We start from the raw sequence: 16,182 nt of genomic DNA, 5'->3' as shown, positions 1-16,182 counted from the left end.
AGTAGAAAAAGTATATAAATAGTATAAAATTATGCGAGTGAGTGGCAGCACTCTGTTGCTGCCCGTGAGTGCCACGGCACAATTTCCACTGGGGACAGCACCCCCTCCTCCCCTCTCCCCTCAGTGCTGCTCAAGGCTGATTTATGGTTCCGCGTCACACCAACGCAGAGCCTACTGCGTAGGTGCGCGTCGCCACGTACCCTACGGCGTAGGCTCTGCGTTGTTTTAACACGGAACCATAATTTAGGCTTACACCCGCACGTAAAGGTTTCACGCGCGCGTAAAACTCATTATATATTTTAAAAGAAATCTGTGTCCCTTTAAGACTCTACGGAGCCCCTCATTTGTTCTGTCCTCAGTCACTCTACGGTTGCCGCGGTGGGTGACGAGGAGGTTCCCGGCGTGTCCTGCACCTCGGCTGCAGCTCCAGCACCAGAGTCTTGACTGACGCTGTGCTTCAAACACAGAGGGACACGATAAGCGCTATTATGTTATAAGTCTGATATGTGATGAAATTATTACGAGTATGACATGAATCTGGCTTCATTTCACCACCTCACCGCCTGCGTTGCCAGTATCTTAAGTAAGTTCCTACGGGAGGGTCAGGGTTGCCGTAGAGATACGCAGATTTTTCGGTTAGTTTTTTCTTTTTAAATCCCAACCTTTGCGTAGAAGGTGGCTTTCGCATCTTTCAAGCCCTGTTTTGTGCGCAAGCAAGCTTTATAAATGAGGCCCCAGCCAGTATTTAGTCCAAAATACATTATTATACCAGTAAATATCCACAAACAGCCGCTGCATCATTTGAAATTAGCCGCTCAATGTCCCAAATTTTCAACGTATTATTCGCTGTAACTCCGCTTTGCATGTATACATCACAGATATCTTGGTCTCAAAATGCAGTCTGTACACTGCCCTTTTGATTGACACCTTATTCGACCATACAGGAGCTTCCCTGTCCTCTCCACAGCCTACAATAGCTAATGAGCGCCTGTATTGAAAGGAAGCCCATCCCCCCTTTTGTCATGAAAAAAATGGGCCAGTTGGAACCAATCGTGCTGATAACTGGCACATTGTATAGCCAATGAAATTCTGAAAACAACAATGTGCTGCTTCAGGGGGTGATAACAAAGCCACAACAAGGAAGTACATGCATAAAGGGAATTACTTGCAGCGAATGAAACGTGCCTCCGTGTTTTGACTCTTTTACTGTATATGCAAAGTTTAGCTTAATGTTTCTGTCTTTTTTTCAGCAATATTGGTAGTGAATCTGGATATGGGATAAGATACCTCTAAGTGTCAACTTTCATTAGAGGCCAAAATTATGACTGTACGTTGAAGAGTTATGCCCTTTTATCCTTTTAGGTACAGTATGTGACCATGGTTAGCCAACTGTTCTTTTGGCGTCTCCACATGGCCATTTCTCGAAAGGTCTAGTTACAATCTTGCATGTGTAAAATACTAATTTTTTTGTGGTATTGATGTCAAATTTGAACTTGCACTAGATAAGGCTGCTGGCTGTGGTGCCATTGTGTTTTCCAGCTAATACTGTAAGTCACAGCTACACTCATCTGCAGACATCTGGTTACAAAACAAATTTCCGGCAGAAATAAAAACCTTCTATTTCAGTGTGTTTAAACTTATATTTATGGAGCTAGAACAGTCTCATAATTGACAAATGCACAGGACAAGTTTTACAAATGCACAGACCGATTCGCAAATGCACACACCGTTTCACAAATGCACAGAACAATTCACACGTGCGTAGGACAAGATATACAAATGTATTTTTGATGCACACACAAATATAACATGATTTACAAATGTTTTTTTGTCTGTGAGCTGCGCTGGATTTGCGTGTAACTTTTGAGACTCCCCTGACGTGACTCGATCCACAAATACGTTTTTTTTTAACACGGAAGGATCTGCAACCAATCAGATGTCTTCCTTTGTTTCAGCCAATCATAAGAGCGCACCTCACTTGGGGAGCGATTTACTCGTAAACCAATCAGATTAAAGGTGGCGGATACACCTGCTGTTTGAACTGCGTTAGCGCCGTTCGCTTAGTTTGATAAATCACAGAGCGTAGGCTGTGCTATTTTAATCTATTTACATTTTCTTCCTTCCAGTATTGTGCAAAATAGTGTGTAAACGCCATATCTTGCATATTCCTTGAGAAAAACTTATTAACTAATAAGGGCTATTTTGCATATTTGAAAGACAGTCCTCAGTGCAAATCTGTTAATAAATGGGGTTGTACATTTATTTGAGTGTTCTTACTGTGCTATGAGGTTTGCACACACTACATGCAATGTTTTAGTATATCCAGCCCAAACACTGCATCCACATGCTCCTGGCCCGTGAGTCAAAAAGTTTGCCCCCCCCCGGGCTAGCCGTTATCACTTCCCCATCTGTAATCACCATGCTACCGCATTTAGCGAGGCATTCAGCATCGCTAAATGCCAACCCAGCATTGTATAAACGCTACAGTCATTTTTGATTTCGCTGTTGAGTCAACATGTTAAACGGTATATCCTGATTTAAGGATCAGGATATACGATATAAGTAAATAAAAGCTCTGTTGATAGTGACCACCCCTGGTCACTATCAACAGAGCTTTTATTTACTTATAGAAGTCATTTTTATAATGTTTTTTCAGTGGATGTAACAGCATAGACAATGTTGTTTTAATTGAAAAAAAACGGACATATCATCAAGTGTAAATAAAATATAAAAATATTGTTAAAAAATGTGGTTGGTTGTTCATACGGTATGTAGCAGCACTATGGACTGCTAATCTGTCCAGGGTGATACCAGCACCCTGGGGGGAACCAAACAGAGCTGGCATAGGTTCTCTCAGAGCCCTGGGATCCTAAATAGGAACAAACAGGTACAGATATGGAAAGTTGAAAAGAGTTTCCTAGAAAGAAGTCAGGAGTCTGTAAAACAGATGAGGGACCAGCACCACTCTGGAGCCAAATCAAGGCCAAAAGTTTTGCTAATTTGAAAATAAAATTTGAACCTGAAAATTATTTTTTACAGTTTCAATTTTTCAAGTGATTGGCAGTGGAAAAAAGGGTTAGGGTTAGGGTTAGGTACTAGATATGAAATGTGTCACTAGATACTAGTGTGTCACTAGATACTAGTGACACATTTCTGTTTAAAAAGCTGTTTTAGACCGTACTTGGTAGTATGTGGAAGTGGGAAATGTCAAACTTTAAAGTGTGGCTGTTGAACTGTACAGTCTGGCATAGTTTATTGCTTTTATACTGCGATTGGTGCCAAGTATGGTCTAAACACATTTCTGTTTTTAAACAGAAATGTGTCACTAATATCAGTTTTTTCCACTGCCAATCACGTGAATATGGTGTATATACAGTGTTCAATCATACTTCTACTGATATCTTCTGCAACCTACGTTTCCTGAAGGCAACATGACTGAGGAACGTCCCCCGCCTTCTCTGTTCTGCTGTCACTCATGATGCCACGCCCCTCTCAGTTGATGCCACGCCCCCAAATTTGAAACTGAAAAAAAATATCTGAAACTGAAAAAAAAGATGTGAAACTGAAAAAAAAAGATCTGAAACTGAAAAAAAGATTTGAAACTGGAAAAAAAGTTCTGAAACTGAAAAAAAGATTTTTCAGGTTCAAATTTTATTTTCAAATTAGCAAAACCTTTGGCCTTGATTTGGCTCCATACACCACCTCCCTTTATTCTGCAGGAAGTGCTGGCTCTCAGTATCAACAGAGAACCACAAATAACATTGATGGTTTTCTTAAAAAATATTTCCTGTTCAACCCCAGTCCCTTTTCTCTCTGTTGTGCACTGATCAGTGAGCACAACAAACCTTGCCTTGCCAACATGTTCCGAATGTTTCTATGGTAATTGACATACTTATATTCACTACTTAGTGATCAAACCTGTTTTCTGGAATACCCCTCCGATTTTTTTGTACTAAAAATAGGGTGAATTATCTTTTTCACACGACCATTTTTCCCTACATTCTGCTAGGTCTCTGAACTACGGAGGAATCGGAGCCATCATTGGACATGAGCTGACTCATGGATATGATGACTGGGGTAAGAACCATAAATCTCTCCCAAGACATTCACTTTTATCACCTTTTTAGGTTTTGCTTTTCTGGTACCTCATGTTTTGTTTTTGTGTATTTGTCATTTTGGTTTTTCTTTTTTAACTTTTGTGAAATATTTAGACCAATGAAAAGTTAAGGTTTGGAGTCACAAACTACAACTTTGATTTTCAGTCAAAAGTGCTGTCCTTTGCGATTCATCTTAATACAAGAAGGATGCAGCATTTCTGCTAGCCACCCATATAACATGTTTCTGGTACGTCTGTATCCTATCAGCTTATTGCTTAATGCTCAAAAAGGTTTATTTGTTAATTGTTTGTTGTTAATTTAACCAGGTCTATTGCTCACGAAGAAAATACATTTGTCAGTGTCACATCAGAATTTACAACCCTGAACCAAAGTAAACTGGGCCGGGATGGAAAATGAATTTTTTAAATAAATTGATATTGGAGTTAATTAGGATAAAAGGATTCTGCTTTTATATCAAGTTGTTGTGATCACATTCACTTCTTGACATCCCCCATTTGAAATTACTTTTTTTCATCTCAGAACCTACTAGCCCTTATTGAGAATGTGCCACATACAGCAAGTAGTGTATATTAATAAATGAAATGAAGTAAATGAGATCAAATATTAAATATTTTGGATTCATTTTATCGACAATTAAATTACATTTAGGATAATTATAAAATGGTTGAATTTTTTTGTTTGTTTACTTGGTTTTACTTTCTACACCATCTCAACTTTTTCTAATGAGCATATGAAACTGGGCTTTAATGGGTTTGGTCTTGCCACTACCAGTAACTATTGAAATGGGTCAAGTCATTTGGACTAAGGGCCAAAGTTGTAGGTTGTGTTTTCTTCACGCTAACCCGCCCCCGCCATTTCACCTCTCATCTTAGTGATGCAATGGTTCATGTCTCTAGGGGGCCAGTATGATCGCCATGGCAACCTCAAACAGTGGTGGACCGAGGACTCTTACAGGAAATTTCAGAGGAAGACTGAATGTATCGTCAAGCTCTATGATAACTTCACTGTATATAACCAGAGGGTGGGCTTGCACACGCACACATACACACATACAAACACTTTATGACATTCTCGGTATACGAGTTCCCTCACTTTAAGACCGATATAAGATTCATACTGAAAACCCTCCCCAGTGTCTGCTAGAAAATAGTTTGAAAATTTACTTCTGACCAAATTTACTTTTTTTACTCTTGGGTGATCATAATTACAGGTTAAAAAAAGAGAGAAATTATTACGAATATATTGCCCACAGGACAAAACAGCTTTACAATTTAAAGATCATACTGTTGTTCACAGTTTGTACAATTCTGCAACTCTGCAAAAGTCATAACAAGCTTTGTCAATTAGACATGATAGCTTGCTGTTAATGCTTTTTGGAACATTGAATTAACTAAAAGATACAATATCTCAGTTCTTTCTGCCTTAGTTTCTTTTTAATCGATTAAATTCTTTCATCTAAAAAAGGTTTGTTTTTAAAGCTTTATGGTTTGGTGGTATTTCATTAGCTTTACTACCCAATAAACACATTCAATATTGATCACTTTAGCACTTGTCAAATGTAGAGGAAGACACAGTTCAGAGGTTTATAGGCATTATAATAGTTTTTTTGTTTTTTTATTGAAAATATCCTGATCCTGCTGATGTCTTACAATGAAATAAGAACAGCCAGTGACATACGACATATGATATTTAACAAATATGTTTAACATATTTAACAAAAACTTAGCCAGTGTGCATCAGTTTTAGTAGTGCTGGCATTCATTTATGCAAGTCTCTTAAAGTCCCAGCATAGTATTCAGTCAGATTTTACAAGACTACATCAAATCTTGATACCTTTCTTTATCAGACTTTACATGTCCGGTTAGGTTCCTTGTCATGTTACGTGAACAAATTTTAGGTAAACTTCAGAACCGGTGACGTCCCGGTAATTTATACATCCTATTTTTTATAAGAGTCAAAGTGTAAAAGCCTGATGTTTTCATATTCCTATTCGTATTCTCATAGCATTTTTATTGTTATTGGACAATGCCAGAAAAGTTGCTTCACCCTGGTTCCAATATTCGCTAGTGTAACCTGACTCCATCCTAAAAGACATGAACGTAAGTCAGATGGAATACTTTTCTTGTTTCTGTAAGATGTTCCCCCTCTCATCCAAAAAGCTTCTTCAGTTCTAAGTGGCTGGCGGATTGTGTGTATAAACTGCAGTTGAGATAGTTGTTTAATGTCTCCTGTAAATCACTTAATCCACATTGGAGTCTTTTGTCCAGTGTAGCTGTTCATGTCGTCAGCACATGAGATGTTTTGGTCACATGAATGTGGGTTGGAGATTCAGGGCTGCATTGAAAGTGCCGTTTGTGTTCCAGTTGGCAGTGTAAATATAATCTGTCCATCATCAGAAATCTGCACATTCAGGCTTAATCTAATACTTTTTAACAGAGGCAAAAGGAAAAAGAGCACAGATACATTTCCAACCAGAGGTTATCCAAGCTGGGCCTTTGTGAAGTCAGCGAAGACATCTGGAAAAAAACAAAACAGCACAACATGAAACAGAGCCACATGTAGAAAGAGCCTGAGACAATTTGAAGGTTCTTCTCCAAGAACATCCCAGTGCACTTCAAACCTAATACCACCCTCAGACAAAACTGTACTCACACCAAGGACAAAACACCCAATCAGAAACTGAGTGGTGATGTGTGTGCAGCCTTGTGCAACGAGGGGTGCTTAGGTCTTATTTTACACTAAACTCCACAAACATCTTACCTGACGCAGTCCACCAGTCCACAAGGAGGGACTTTCTTTTGAGGACAGTAATATGCACATTTTGGACGAATACGACAGGTTTGTGAGGAGGAGTATCGACGGCTGGATCAATGATCTACACTCACAGAAATGAACGTCCCAATAACACGCCTGAAACTCAGTCAGTTAAAACTAAATAAGCCCTTTGGATAAAAGATAAAACATCTTCAAACGCAAGAAAATAAGTTACATTTCCTTCAAGCTTTTCAGTATTACCATGACTGACAGAAAATATAGGATACACTAAAAGAATATTGTGTTTTGCTTTGAAATTGTTCACTTTACAAGGCCTGTGAAAGCAACCACTCTGCCATTTAGATACATAACGGAGGTTAAGAGTTCTTCTTGTTTTGTAAGCTTGCTTTGTGTGTATATGTAGGTAAATGGTCGCCTGACACTGGGAGAGAACATAGCAGACATGGGAGGACTAAAGCTGTCATACTCTGTAAGTAAAAGCTGATGCAGTCGTCGTTCTAATATTCCAGCAAGATCATGGGCCCGATTTACTAAGATCCTAAATAAAGAGTACTAAATTGCGTGTGCACTGAAAAAGTTTGCACGTGCTGTTTGCGTGTGGTTTGCGGGTGATCAACTAAGATTGCGTGCGCAATCGATAACAGGTGCAAACAGCAGTATTTAAATGAGGTGTTGCGCGTTTTAAGGTTTGCAAGCGCAAACTCTGCGCCATGGAGAGTCTGGATGGAAAGCACAGTCACAAGTCACAAGCGCAAAATGAAATTGAACGAGTTGGAGTTAGAGATATTAGTGGAAGAGGCAAATAAACACATTCATGAACTACAGCAAAGAAATTTAAACATTACCAAAAGAAACGCAATATCGGAGAAAACCTGCGATAGAATAAATGCAGTTGGTAACACAAAAAACGGAAAAACGTCTGGTTTTTCATATTTCAATTTTAGGCACAGATCAAAAATACGAAATAGAAAAACGGGCCACAGGACTGAATTTGATTTTAATATTGAATTGGTCGGGTTTGCGTGACCCGGCGGTGCTCGGCATGATCTGAGGAGAAAAAGACAATCAGACGCAGAGCTGGAGAGCGCTTTGATTCAATCTATTTATGAGTTAAGTTTTTATTCAGATGTCCACAGTATATTGCAAATATTATATATTATATAGCAAACACTGACAGTAAATGTGTGACAGACGGGACCATCATATGGCCGTCGATTTAACGCAGAAGCATAATTCAGGCGAAGCTGCAGTCTGCCTGCGCTGATCACTGACACAGCGGGTCGGAGTGGATTTGGTCATGATGTTTAACCTGTGTTTTGTGATTAATAAGCACGGGTTTTAATTAGGCTAAATGTTATTTACGAAGGATGATTTCACGTTCAATAAGATAAGTAATCAATAAAATACAAAGTTTTGGCACAAAGGCTTGGCCTGCTTGTGGCCGAGTGGAGGGGGGCACATTAAAAGAAGGTGGCAAGATATAAGGCGGAGAACTAAAGAAAAAGTGGCCTTTAATAAAACTTGTGCAACCATTTTTAAAATAGCATGCAGCAGAATAAAGACTCTCTCTCTGCGTATTCTTTGATTTTGGATGTCGCCTCCTTGCCACAATAACAGCAGCAGCAGATTAGCACCTTCCTTTCGAACGTATTAAATACAGACGCAATCACAATACGCGCAATTACTTTCAGGCTTGGTAAATCTCATTGCGCGTGGTAAATGGAGCAATTTGCATCTTCCCCTCCCAGTATTTAGCGCTCTCTGGCGGTTACGCCCCATATTGATTATTCAATTCAATTAAATTCAATTTTATTTATATAGCGTCTAATACAACAGATGTTGTCTCTAGACGCTTTCCAGAGATCCAGAACATGAACATAAACATAAACATAAACATAAACCCCCGAGCAATTATTATATAAACAATGGCAGGTAAAAACTCCCATAGTGGGAGAAAAACCTTAAGCCAAACAGTGGCAAGGAAAAACTCCCCTTTAGCAGGGAAGAAACCTTGAGCAGGACCAGGCTCATAAGGGGGGACCCTCCTGCCGAAGGCCAGACTGGGGGAGTCAGGGACGTCGACAGCACACAGCAGGCAGGTGGAAGCAGCAGCGGGATGACCAGAGGTGGGGGGGGGGGGGCGTCAGCAGCACACAACAGTCATGTGGAAGCAGCAGCGGGATGACCAGAGGGGGGGGGGTGCAGGCAGGCGGAAGCAGCAACAGCGGACATCCACGTAGGCAGGTGTGATAGAAGCAATGGGATGACCAGAGGGGGGGGAGGGCCGGGAACACAGGCCAGAACGCAGCTCCCGAGGCTCCGGCCTGCAAACATACACAAAAGAGAAAAAAAAAAAAAAAAAAAGAGAAAAAAGGGGGGCCGGCACAAGAAACTACAGGAAAGATGGACAAAAATGATAGCTATGAGATATTTATAATAAATCAAAATGGTAATGGAGAAGAGAGGCAGGGAAAAGGAGAGGAGAAGAAGGGTGAGAGGCACCGCCCAGCGGATCATGTCGGTGCCCCCCTGCAGCATAAGCCTATAGCAGCATATCTACCGCGAAGCTATATTTGAGACTAACTATTATAGTTTTGTTCTATAGCTGCGACTATGACTACTGACTCTAACACACTAAAGTTTACACTACCTAGAGATTTACCAACACCAGCTAGAGGTTTACTAAACACTAACTATAGGCTTTACTAAACAGAAAGGTTTTAAGTTTAGTTTTAAAGGTGGAGGTGGTGTCAGCCTCCTTAACCCAGATTGGAAGTTGGTTCCAAAGTAATGGTGCCTGATAGCAGAACGCCCGCCCTCCAAATCTACATTTAGATACTCTAGGAACTACGAGTAAACCTGCACCCTGGGAGTGGAGAGCTCGGCCAGGAACATAAGGCACTATCAAATCTTGTAAATACTGCGGAGCTAAGCCGTTTTGGGCTTTATATGCAAGTAATAAAATTTTAAATTGAATTCTGAATTTTACAGGTAGCCAATGGAGCGACGCTAACACTGGAGAGACGTGGTCTCTCCTGCTGATTCCTGTCAGCACTCGTGCTGCTGCATTCTGGATCAGCTGGAGCCTATTCAGCAAATTACTTGGACATCCTGCTAACAACACATTACAGTAATCCAGTCTAGAAGATACAAACGCATGAACTAGTTTTTCTGCATCCCTCTGCGAGAGGATTTTCCTAATTTTTGCAATATTACGGAGATGGAAAAACGCTATTTTACAAACCTGATTAACATATGGTTTAAACGACAAATCCTGATCGAAAACAACACCAAGGTTTCTCACAGTTGCACTGGAAGCCATCGCAACACCATCTAGTCCCTTCCTAAGATGCTCTGGACCAAGAATGATAACCTCTGTTTTATCTGAATTTAGAAGCAAGACATTTCTGGACATCCAGTCCTTGATGTCCCTAAGACATGCCTGAAGTTTAACTAACGGTTCTGTTTCATCCGGCTTCATAGACAAGTAGAGCTGCGTATCATCAGCATAACAATGAAAGTGTATGCCGTGATTCTGGATTATACTTCCCAACGGCTGCATGTATAAACTAAACAAGATTGGCCCTAGCACTGAACCCTGCGGAACACCATAACAGACCCTCGACTGTTCTGAAGAAACCTCATGTACATGAACAAACTGGAACCTGTCAGATAGATATGATTTAAACCAACGTAGAGCTGTCCCTTTAATCCCAACAACATGCTCTAACCTGTGCAGTAAAATGCCATGATCAACAGTGTCAAAAGCAGCACTGAGGTCCAGTAAAACCAATATGGACACTAATCCCTTATCTGAGGCCATAAGAAGGTCATTCCTAACTCGAACCAGTGCTGTCTCTGTGCTATGATGCCTGACTGAAAGACTTCAAACAGATCATTTCTATACAAATAGTCACATAACTGGCTTGAAACTGCCTTTTCCAGAATTTTAGATACAAATGGAAGGTTAGAAATTGGCCTATAATTAGCTAAGGTGTCTGGGTCAAGGGAAGGTTTTTTAAGTAAAGGTTTAATTACTGCCACTTTGAAAACCTGTGGTACATATCCTAAGCTTAGGGATAGGTTGATTTGGTCCAGTATTGTCACACCAATAAGAGAAAAAACATTTTTGAATAGTCGAGTCGGGATGGGGTCTAACATACATGTGGTAGACTTAGCTCTATTAACGAGTGAAGTCAGCTCAGGGAGGTCTATAGGATCAAAACAATCTAGAGTCAAGTCAGAACCTAGGGAAGTTGCTAAAGCTGAAGAAACGCCCACAACCGGCTGGTTGATTTCTTCTCTAATTCTCGTGATTTTACTGTTAAAGAAGCTCATAAAGTCCTCACTACTGAGAGCTGCAGGAATACACGGCTCCACAGAGCTGTGACTCTTTGTCAGCCTGGCTACAGTGCTGAACAGAAAACGTGGGTTACTTTTGTTATCCTCTATCAACGTTGAATAATAAGCTGTTCTTGCTTTGCGAATGGCTTTTTTATATACTATTAGAATATCTTTCCATTCACGATAAGAGTCTACAGACTTACAAGAGTGCCACTTCCTTTCTATTTTACGCACGCTTTGTTTCAACATGCGAATATCTGAATTGTACCAGGGAGTTAAGCTCCTGTGGCTAGAAACCCTCCTTTTCAAAGGAGCAACTTCATCTAAAGCTGAGTGCAACAGATCAGCAGTGTTACTAACAAGAAAATCAACATCAGAGGTAGAACCCAGGTCACTGGCCTCTATTGCTTCAGTAGAGGCTTCACTATTTTCCACTGTCGCAAGATGAGCAATGGTCTCCTTAAATTTAGCAATAGCTTCATCAGACAAACATCTGCTAAAATAATACCTCCTGCCCTGCACTTCAACATCAACAACATTCAATTCAAACGTTATTAAATAATGGTCGGATAAAAGGGAGTTAACAGGTGACACCAACAGATCATCAGCTTCAACACCGTAGGTGAGAACGAGGTCGAGAGTATGACCAAAACAATGCGTCGGCCTGTCCACTTTTTGTGAGATACCCATTGATTCTAGAAGAGAATTGAAAGCTAATTTAAGATTATCGCTTTCAACATCCATATGAATATTAAAATCACCCACTATGATGAATTTATCTGTACTGATCAATAATCCAGAAAGGAAATCTGAAAATTCAGACAAAAACTCTAGATAAGCGCCAGCAGGGGGCCGATACACTACCACTAACACAACTGGCTTCTCTGATTTCCAGCTCGGAAATTTCAGACTAAGCGTGAGGCTTTCAAACGTATTATAATTGCACTTAGGTTCAATTTTTGTTTGGAGACTGGAGTTATAAATTGCTGCGACTCCTCCGCCTCGGCCCGTGTTTCTAGGAATGTGATGATTAAAGTAGCCGGGCGGAGTTGATTCATTCAAACTAACATACTCTTCATCCTGTAACCAGGTTTCTGTTAAGCAGAAAACATCACTCCTGCTCTCTGTAATTATATCATTTACTAACAGAGACTTGGAGCTTAACGATCATATATTTAGTAGTCCGCATCTAATTTTTCGGTCTCTTATTGGTACCAAATGTGCATTGGTTTTAATTTTTACAAGATTATTTTGGTTAACGCCTCTATAACGCCGCACCTGGTGAACTAGTGGAGGGCGGGGAACTGCAACTACTTCTATTTTGCTGGGCACCTGGTTAGAGTTACCAGTTACATCATGTAATCTTATAGTTTCGTTGGCAGGCGTTGGTCCTCGAGAAGCAGCAGAGAAGTGTGTTAAACTACAGCTCTGCATCCTGGCCTGGACCCTGCGATGTCAGGGAGAGGGTCTAATGAAACAGGCCAAATTACTAGAGACAAGAGCAGCACCATCCCGGGTGGGATGAATGCCGTCTCTTCTAATCAGACCGGGCTTTCCCCAGAACGTTTCCCAATTGTCAATAAAGGCCACGTCGTTTTCTGAACACCACCGATACAACCAGCGACGGAGCGAGAGCATGCGACTAAACATGTCATCGCTGGTCAGATTGGGGAGGGGGCCAGAGAAACCTACGGAGTCCGACATGGTTTTAGCGTAGTTACACACCGAGACAATATTCATTCTGGTTACTTCCGACTGGCTGATTATTCATCAGGGCAAAAGTACTAAATGGATTGCGTGTGCAATTTTGCGCATTTCAGAGACGCAGTCCTCTTTGCACGCTGTTAGTAGATCAGCTGGCACTTTGGTTTGCGGGTGCTGTCAAGTTTGCACAGGTTTTTACGCACGCAAACCTTTAGTAAATCGGGCCCCATGTGTTTTATCTGAATGTCAATTACTTGACAATGTTTTCAGTGTTTTATTGGACAGCAAAGTCTCTTGGATGCTGCATCATTCATTTCAAGGCTGAGCACCTAAATAGTTTGTGGAGAGTGTTTTATAGATGCAGATACAAAAGGACAAAGGGAGGGAATGGACCATTGACATTATTAATTACTTTTGGTCATGTCAGTCAGAATAAACAACAAATCAACTTCATGAAGCGTCTCAGGTTTCAGATCCTAAATTGACTTGACTTGAAAAGATGTTAATTTAGACACATGTAAGAAGGATCATATTTGTTTGTGTATCTCCTGTCGTTGATCACTCTGTCTCTCTCAGGCGTATCAGAAGTGGGTGAGGGAGCACGGTCCAGAACGGCCCCTGCCGGGCCTCAAGTACACTCATGAACAGTTGCTCTTCATTGCCTTCGCTCAGGTACATGAGGGTCTCAGTAGAACCCAGATTAATGCCTTTCATTACATTTACATAATAAATCCTTTTAGCTTCCACTTGCATTTGTAGAGATTATCACAGAGGGCAAGTAGGAGTTAAATGATACCACCATTAGCTGGGAGATGCAATCGCTATTGGAGAGATTGAAAATGCAGCCCTGATGACAGAAGAGAATCTCCAAGCAGTGGACCACCTATGATCCTCGTAACGATTACAACTCATCATTCAAGTTCAGCGCTTTCATTGAAATTCATGGCTTAATGTAACAGTGGCAAAAACTAGGCACGTTTAATAATGCAACACAGAGTATCTCAGCCCACAGCAAAGTTTTATGAAGATCAGGAATATGTGCATGCATTCATTTGAAATGTCATTTGTATGTGTGAATAAAAAGCTTGAGGCAATTCAAGCAGCTTAGTCAACATTAATGCAGTGAAGCCCAGGAACCTGCACAGCAGGCCAGCAGGCTTTTAAACATACTCTAGCTTACAAAAAACATCAAGAATTGAGGTTTTAAAAGCATTGATCAATGTGTTAAATATTGTTAATAACTGTCTGGTCAATATAATGTCTGATTGTATTGCTCATGGTCACAGTTCAGGATGTTTTTGTTATAAAGTTATATTCACATTTGGGAAGACTGAACTAAAAGAGGTTGTTAGATTCCCTTCATGTCGGCATATCTGACCACTATTTACACTCATTTCAGTTAAAAAGAAAAAGATTTTCAAATATAAGACGTTCACATGTTTCTTGTGCATCCGGTATGGGCCATTACTCTTTTTTTATTTATTTGATTAGCTTTGGTAGCAGTGGAAGAAATGCTCAGATGTTTATGAAAATAAATGAACTATTTTATGAGTAAAGAGATTTCATTCAAAATCTTACTTCAGTATATTTTCTGATAAGTGATTCAGAATCCTATAGTTATGAAAAATTAACAGCTCTTTTGAGAGGAAAGGCCCTTGAGTAACATCACGACGTATGCTCTCTTCATATGAAGTAACTTTTTATATTTTATTGTCGTAAAGGCAAAGAATAATATGAGTTCAAGTAGCTTAAAATAGTAATTTTAAGACTGTTCTTTGCGACTGTTTACTACTGATCCTTCCGAACAGGTGTCCTATTGCAGTTCAGCTGTATCCATGTCACTGAAAATCATTGTTGTATTGATCTTCTCTTTTCAGAACTGGTGTATGAAGAGAAGATCTCAGTCTATCTATTTGCAGCTGCTAACTGACAAACATGCACCGGAGCATTACAGGTACAAAGTGGTACTAAATGGACTCACCTAATGGAAATTAGAACATCTTCCTTGTCATACTTTTATGTATTTGATTTTAGAAACAATTAAAACTAAGAAATCATTTCCAGATCCCAGATTTTGGTTGACTCAGTTAAAAGTTAAAGGTGTAGTCAGATTGTGGTTTATAGTTTGTGCATTCAGTCGTGCAAGGTGTGGGGAGCAAATATACAAATGTTCTCGAAGTCCACAGTTCATTTTTTTTTTTCTTCCCTGCAGGGTGATTGGCAGTGTTTCCCAGTTTGATGAGTTCTCCCGGGTTTTCCACTGTCCAAAGGGATCCCAAATGAACCCTACGGACAAATGCTCCGTTTGGTGAATTCTCTGTCTGGACTGATGACATTCATTTTTTTTTAGCTTTCACTTAAAGCTCCCTACCTGTCCCACATCAGCTCCCTACCTGTCCCACATCACACATACTACAGAGCCAGAGGGAAATACAAAGAAAATAAACCCTTTCATGCCACACACATTACAGAGATAATCTTTACTATTTAGTTAGTAACATGTTCATTAGTATAGCATGGCTCACGTGAACATTTATTGTTTACAGTACATACACATACATACATATATATATATATATATATATATATATATATATATATATATATATATATATATATATATATATATATATATATATTGGGGGGGGATTGTGCTCTTGTGTGTCCTGTATAAAAGAGGGATTTTCGGTAAGCGAATATATATATATATATATATATATATATATATATATATATATATATATATATATATATACAAACACACACACACACACACACACACACACACACACACACACACACATTTTTTTACATTTAAGTTTATTTTGAAATCATCTATTTTTATACTTAATATTTCACAAACATTATGCATAGGATTCTTGAGCAGTTAGATTTTTAATTAAACATGTTTTTTTTTTTGTAGCATCATCTAAAAAACAGAATACTTACCTTAAAACTTTTGTTATGTAAATTAGGAAAAAAAGCCCAATTTAAAATGTACAAGATCTGTAGCATCTTTGTTCCTGCCAGAACATTGTTATTCTTTAAAGGAGGTCCTGAGGTTTGTTTTGTGTTGCAGTGCTGCACTCTTGTGGCTGCAACGATCCATGCTCAGCTGCCTGTCCTGCCTGCACTGCTCCCTTGTGCTTGTGTTTGTACATTTTTAAGGATTTGTCACTTTTTTTAAAACAAAAAAAAAAGGTAGACTCATGTTGGATATTTTTCTCAGGATTTGTAGCAA

General features: G+C 39.7%; 1 protein-coding gene across 1 annotated transcript in view; it reads left to right on the top strand.

The window, feature by feature from the left end:
• LOC133442205 (endothelin-converting enzyme-like 1) overlaps positions 1-15,518 on the top strand; it is a 164,094-nt gene extending 148,576 nt beyond the window's left edge. Inside the window, exons 13-18 of the mRNA XM_061720153.1 lie at positions 4,010-4,077; positions 5,015-5,139; positions 7,297-7,362; positions 13,518-13,613; positions 14,819-14,895; positions 15,154-15,518. Coding sequence (XP_061576137.1) covers positions 4,010-4,077; positions 5,015-5,139; positions 7,297-7,362; positions 13,518-13,613; positions 14,819-14,895; positions 15,154-15,253 — 532 coding nt within the window. The 3' untranslated portion in view covers positions 15,254-15,518. The remainder of the gene's footprint in view (positions 1-4,009; positions 4,078-5,014; positions 5,140-7,296; positions 7,363-13,517; positions 13,614-14,818; positions 14,896-15,153) is intronic.
• The last annotated feature ends 664 nt before the right edge of the window (positions 15,519-16,182 follow it).

Source organism: Cololabis saira, chromosome 4, assembly GCF_033807715.1.
Source record: "Cololabis saira isolate AMF1-May2022 chromosome 4, fColSai1.1, whole genome shotgun sequence".
Lineage (NCBI taxonomy): Eukaryota > Metazoa > Chordata > Actinopteri > Beloniformes > Belonidae > Cololabis > Cololabis saira.
The sequence above is the reverse complement of the archived record's forward strand: the minus strand, read 5'-3'. Positions and strand labels throughout refer to the sequence as shown.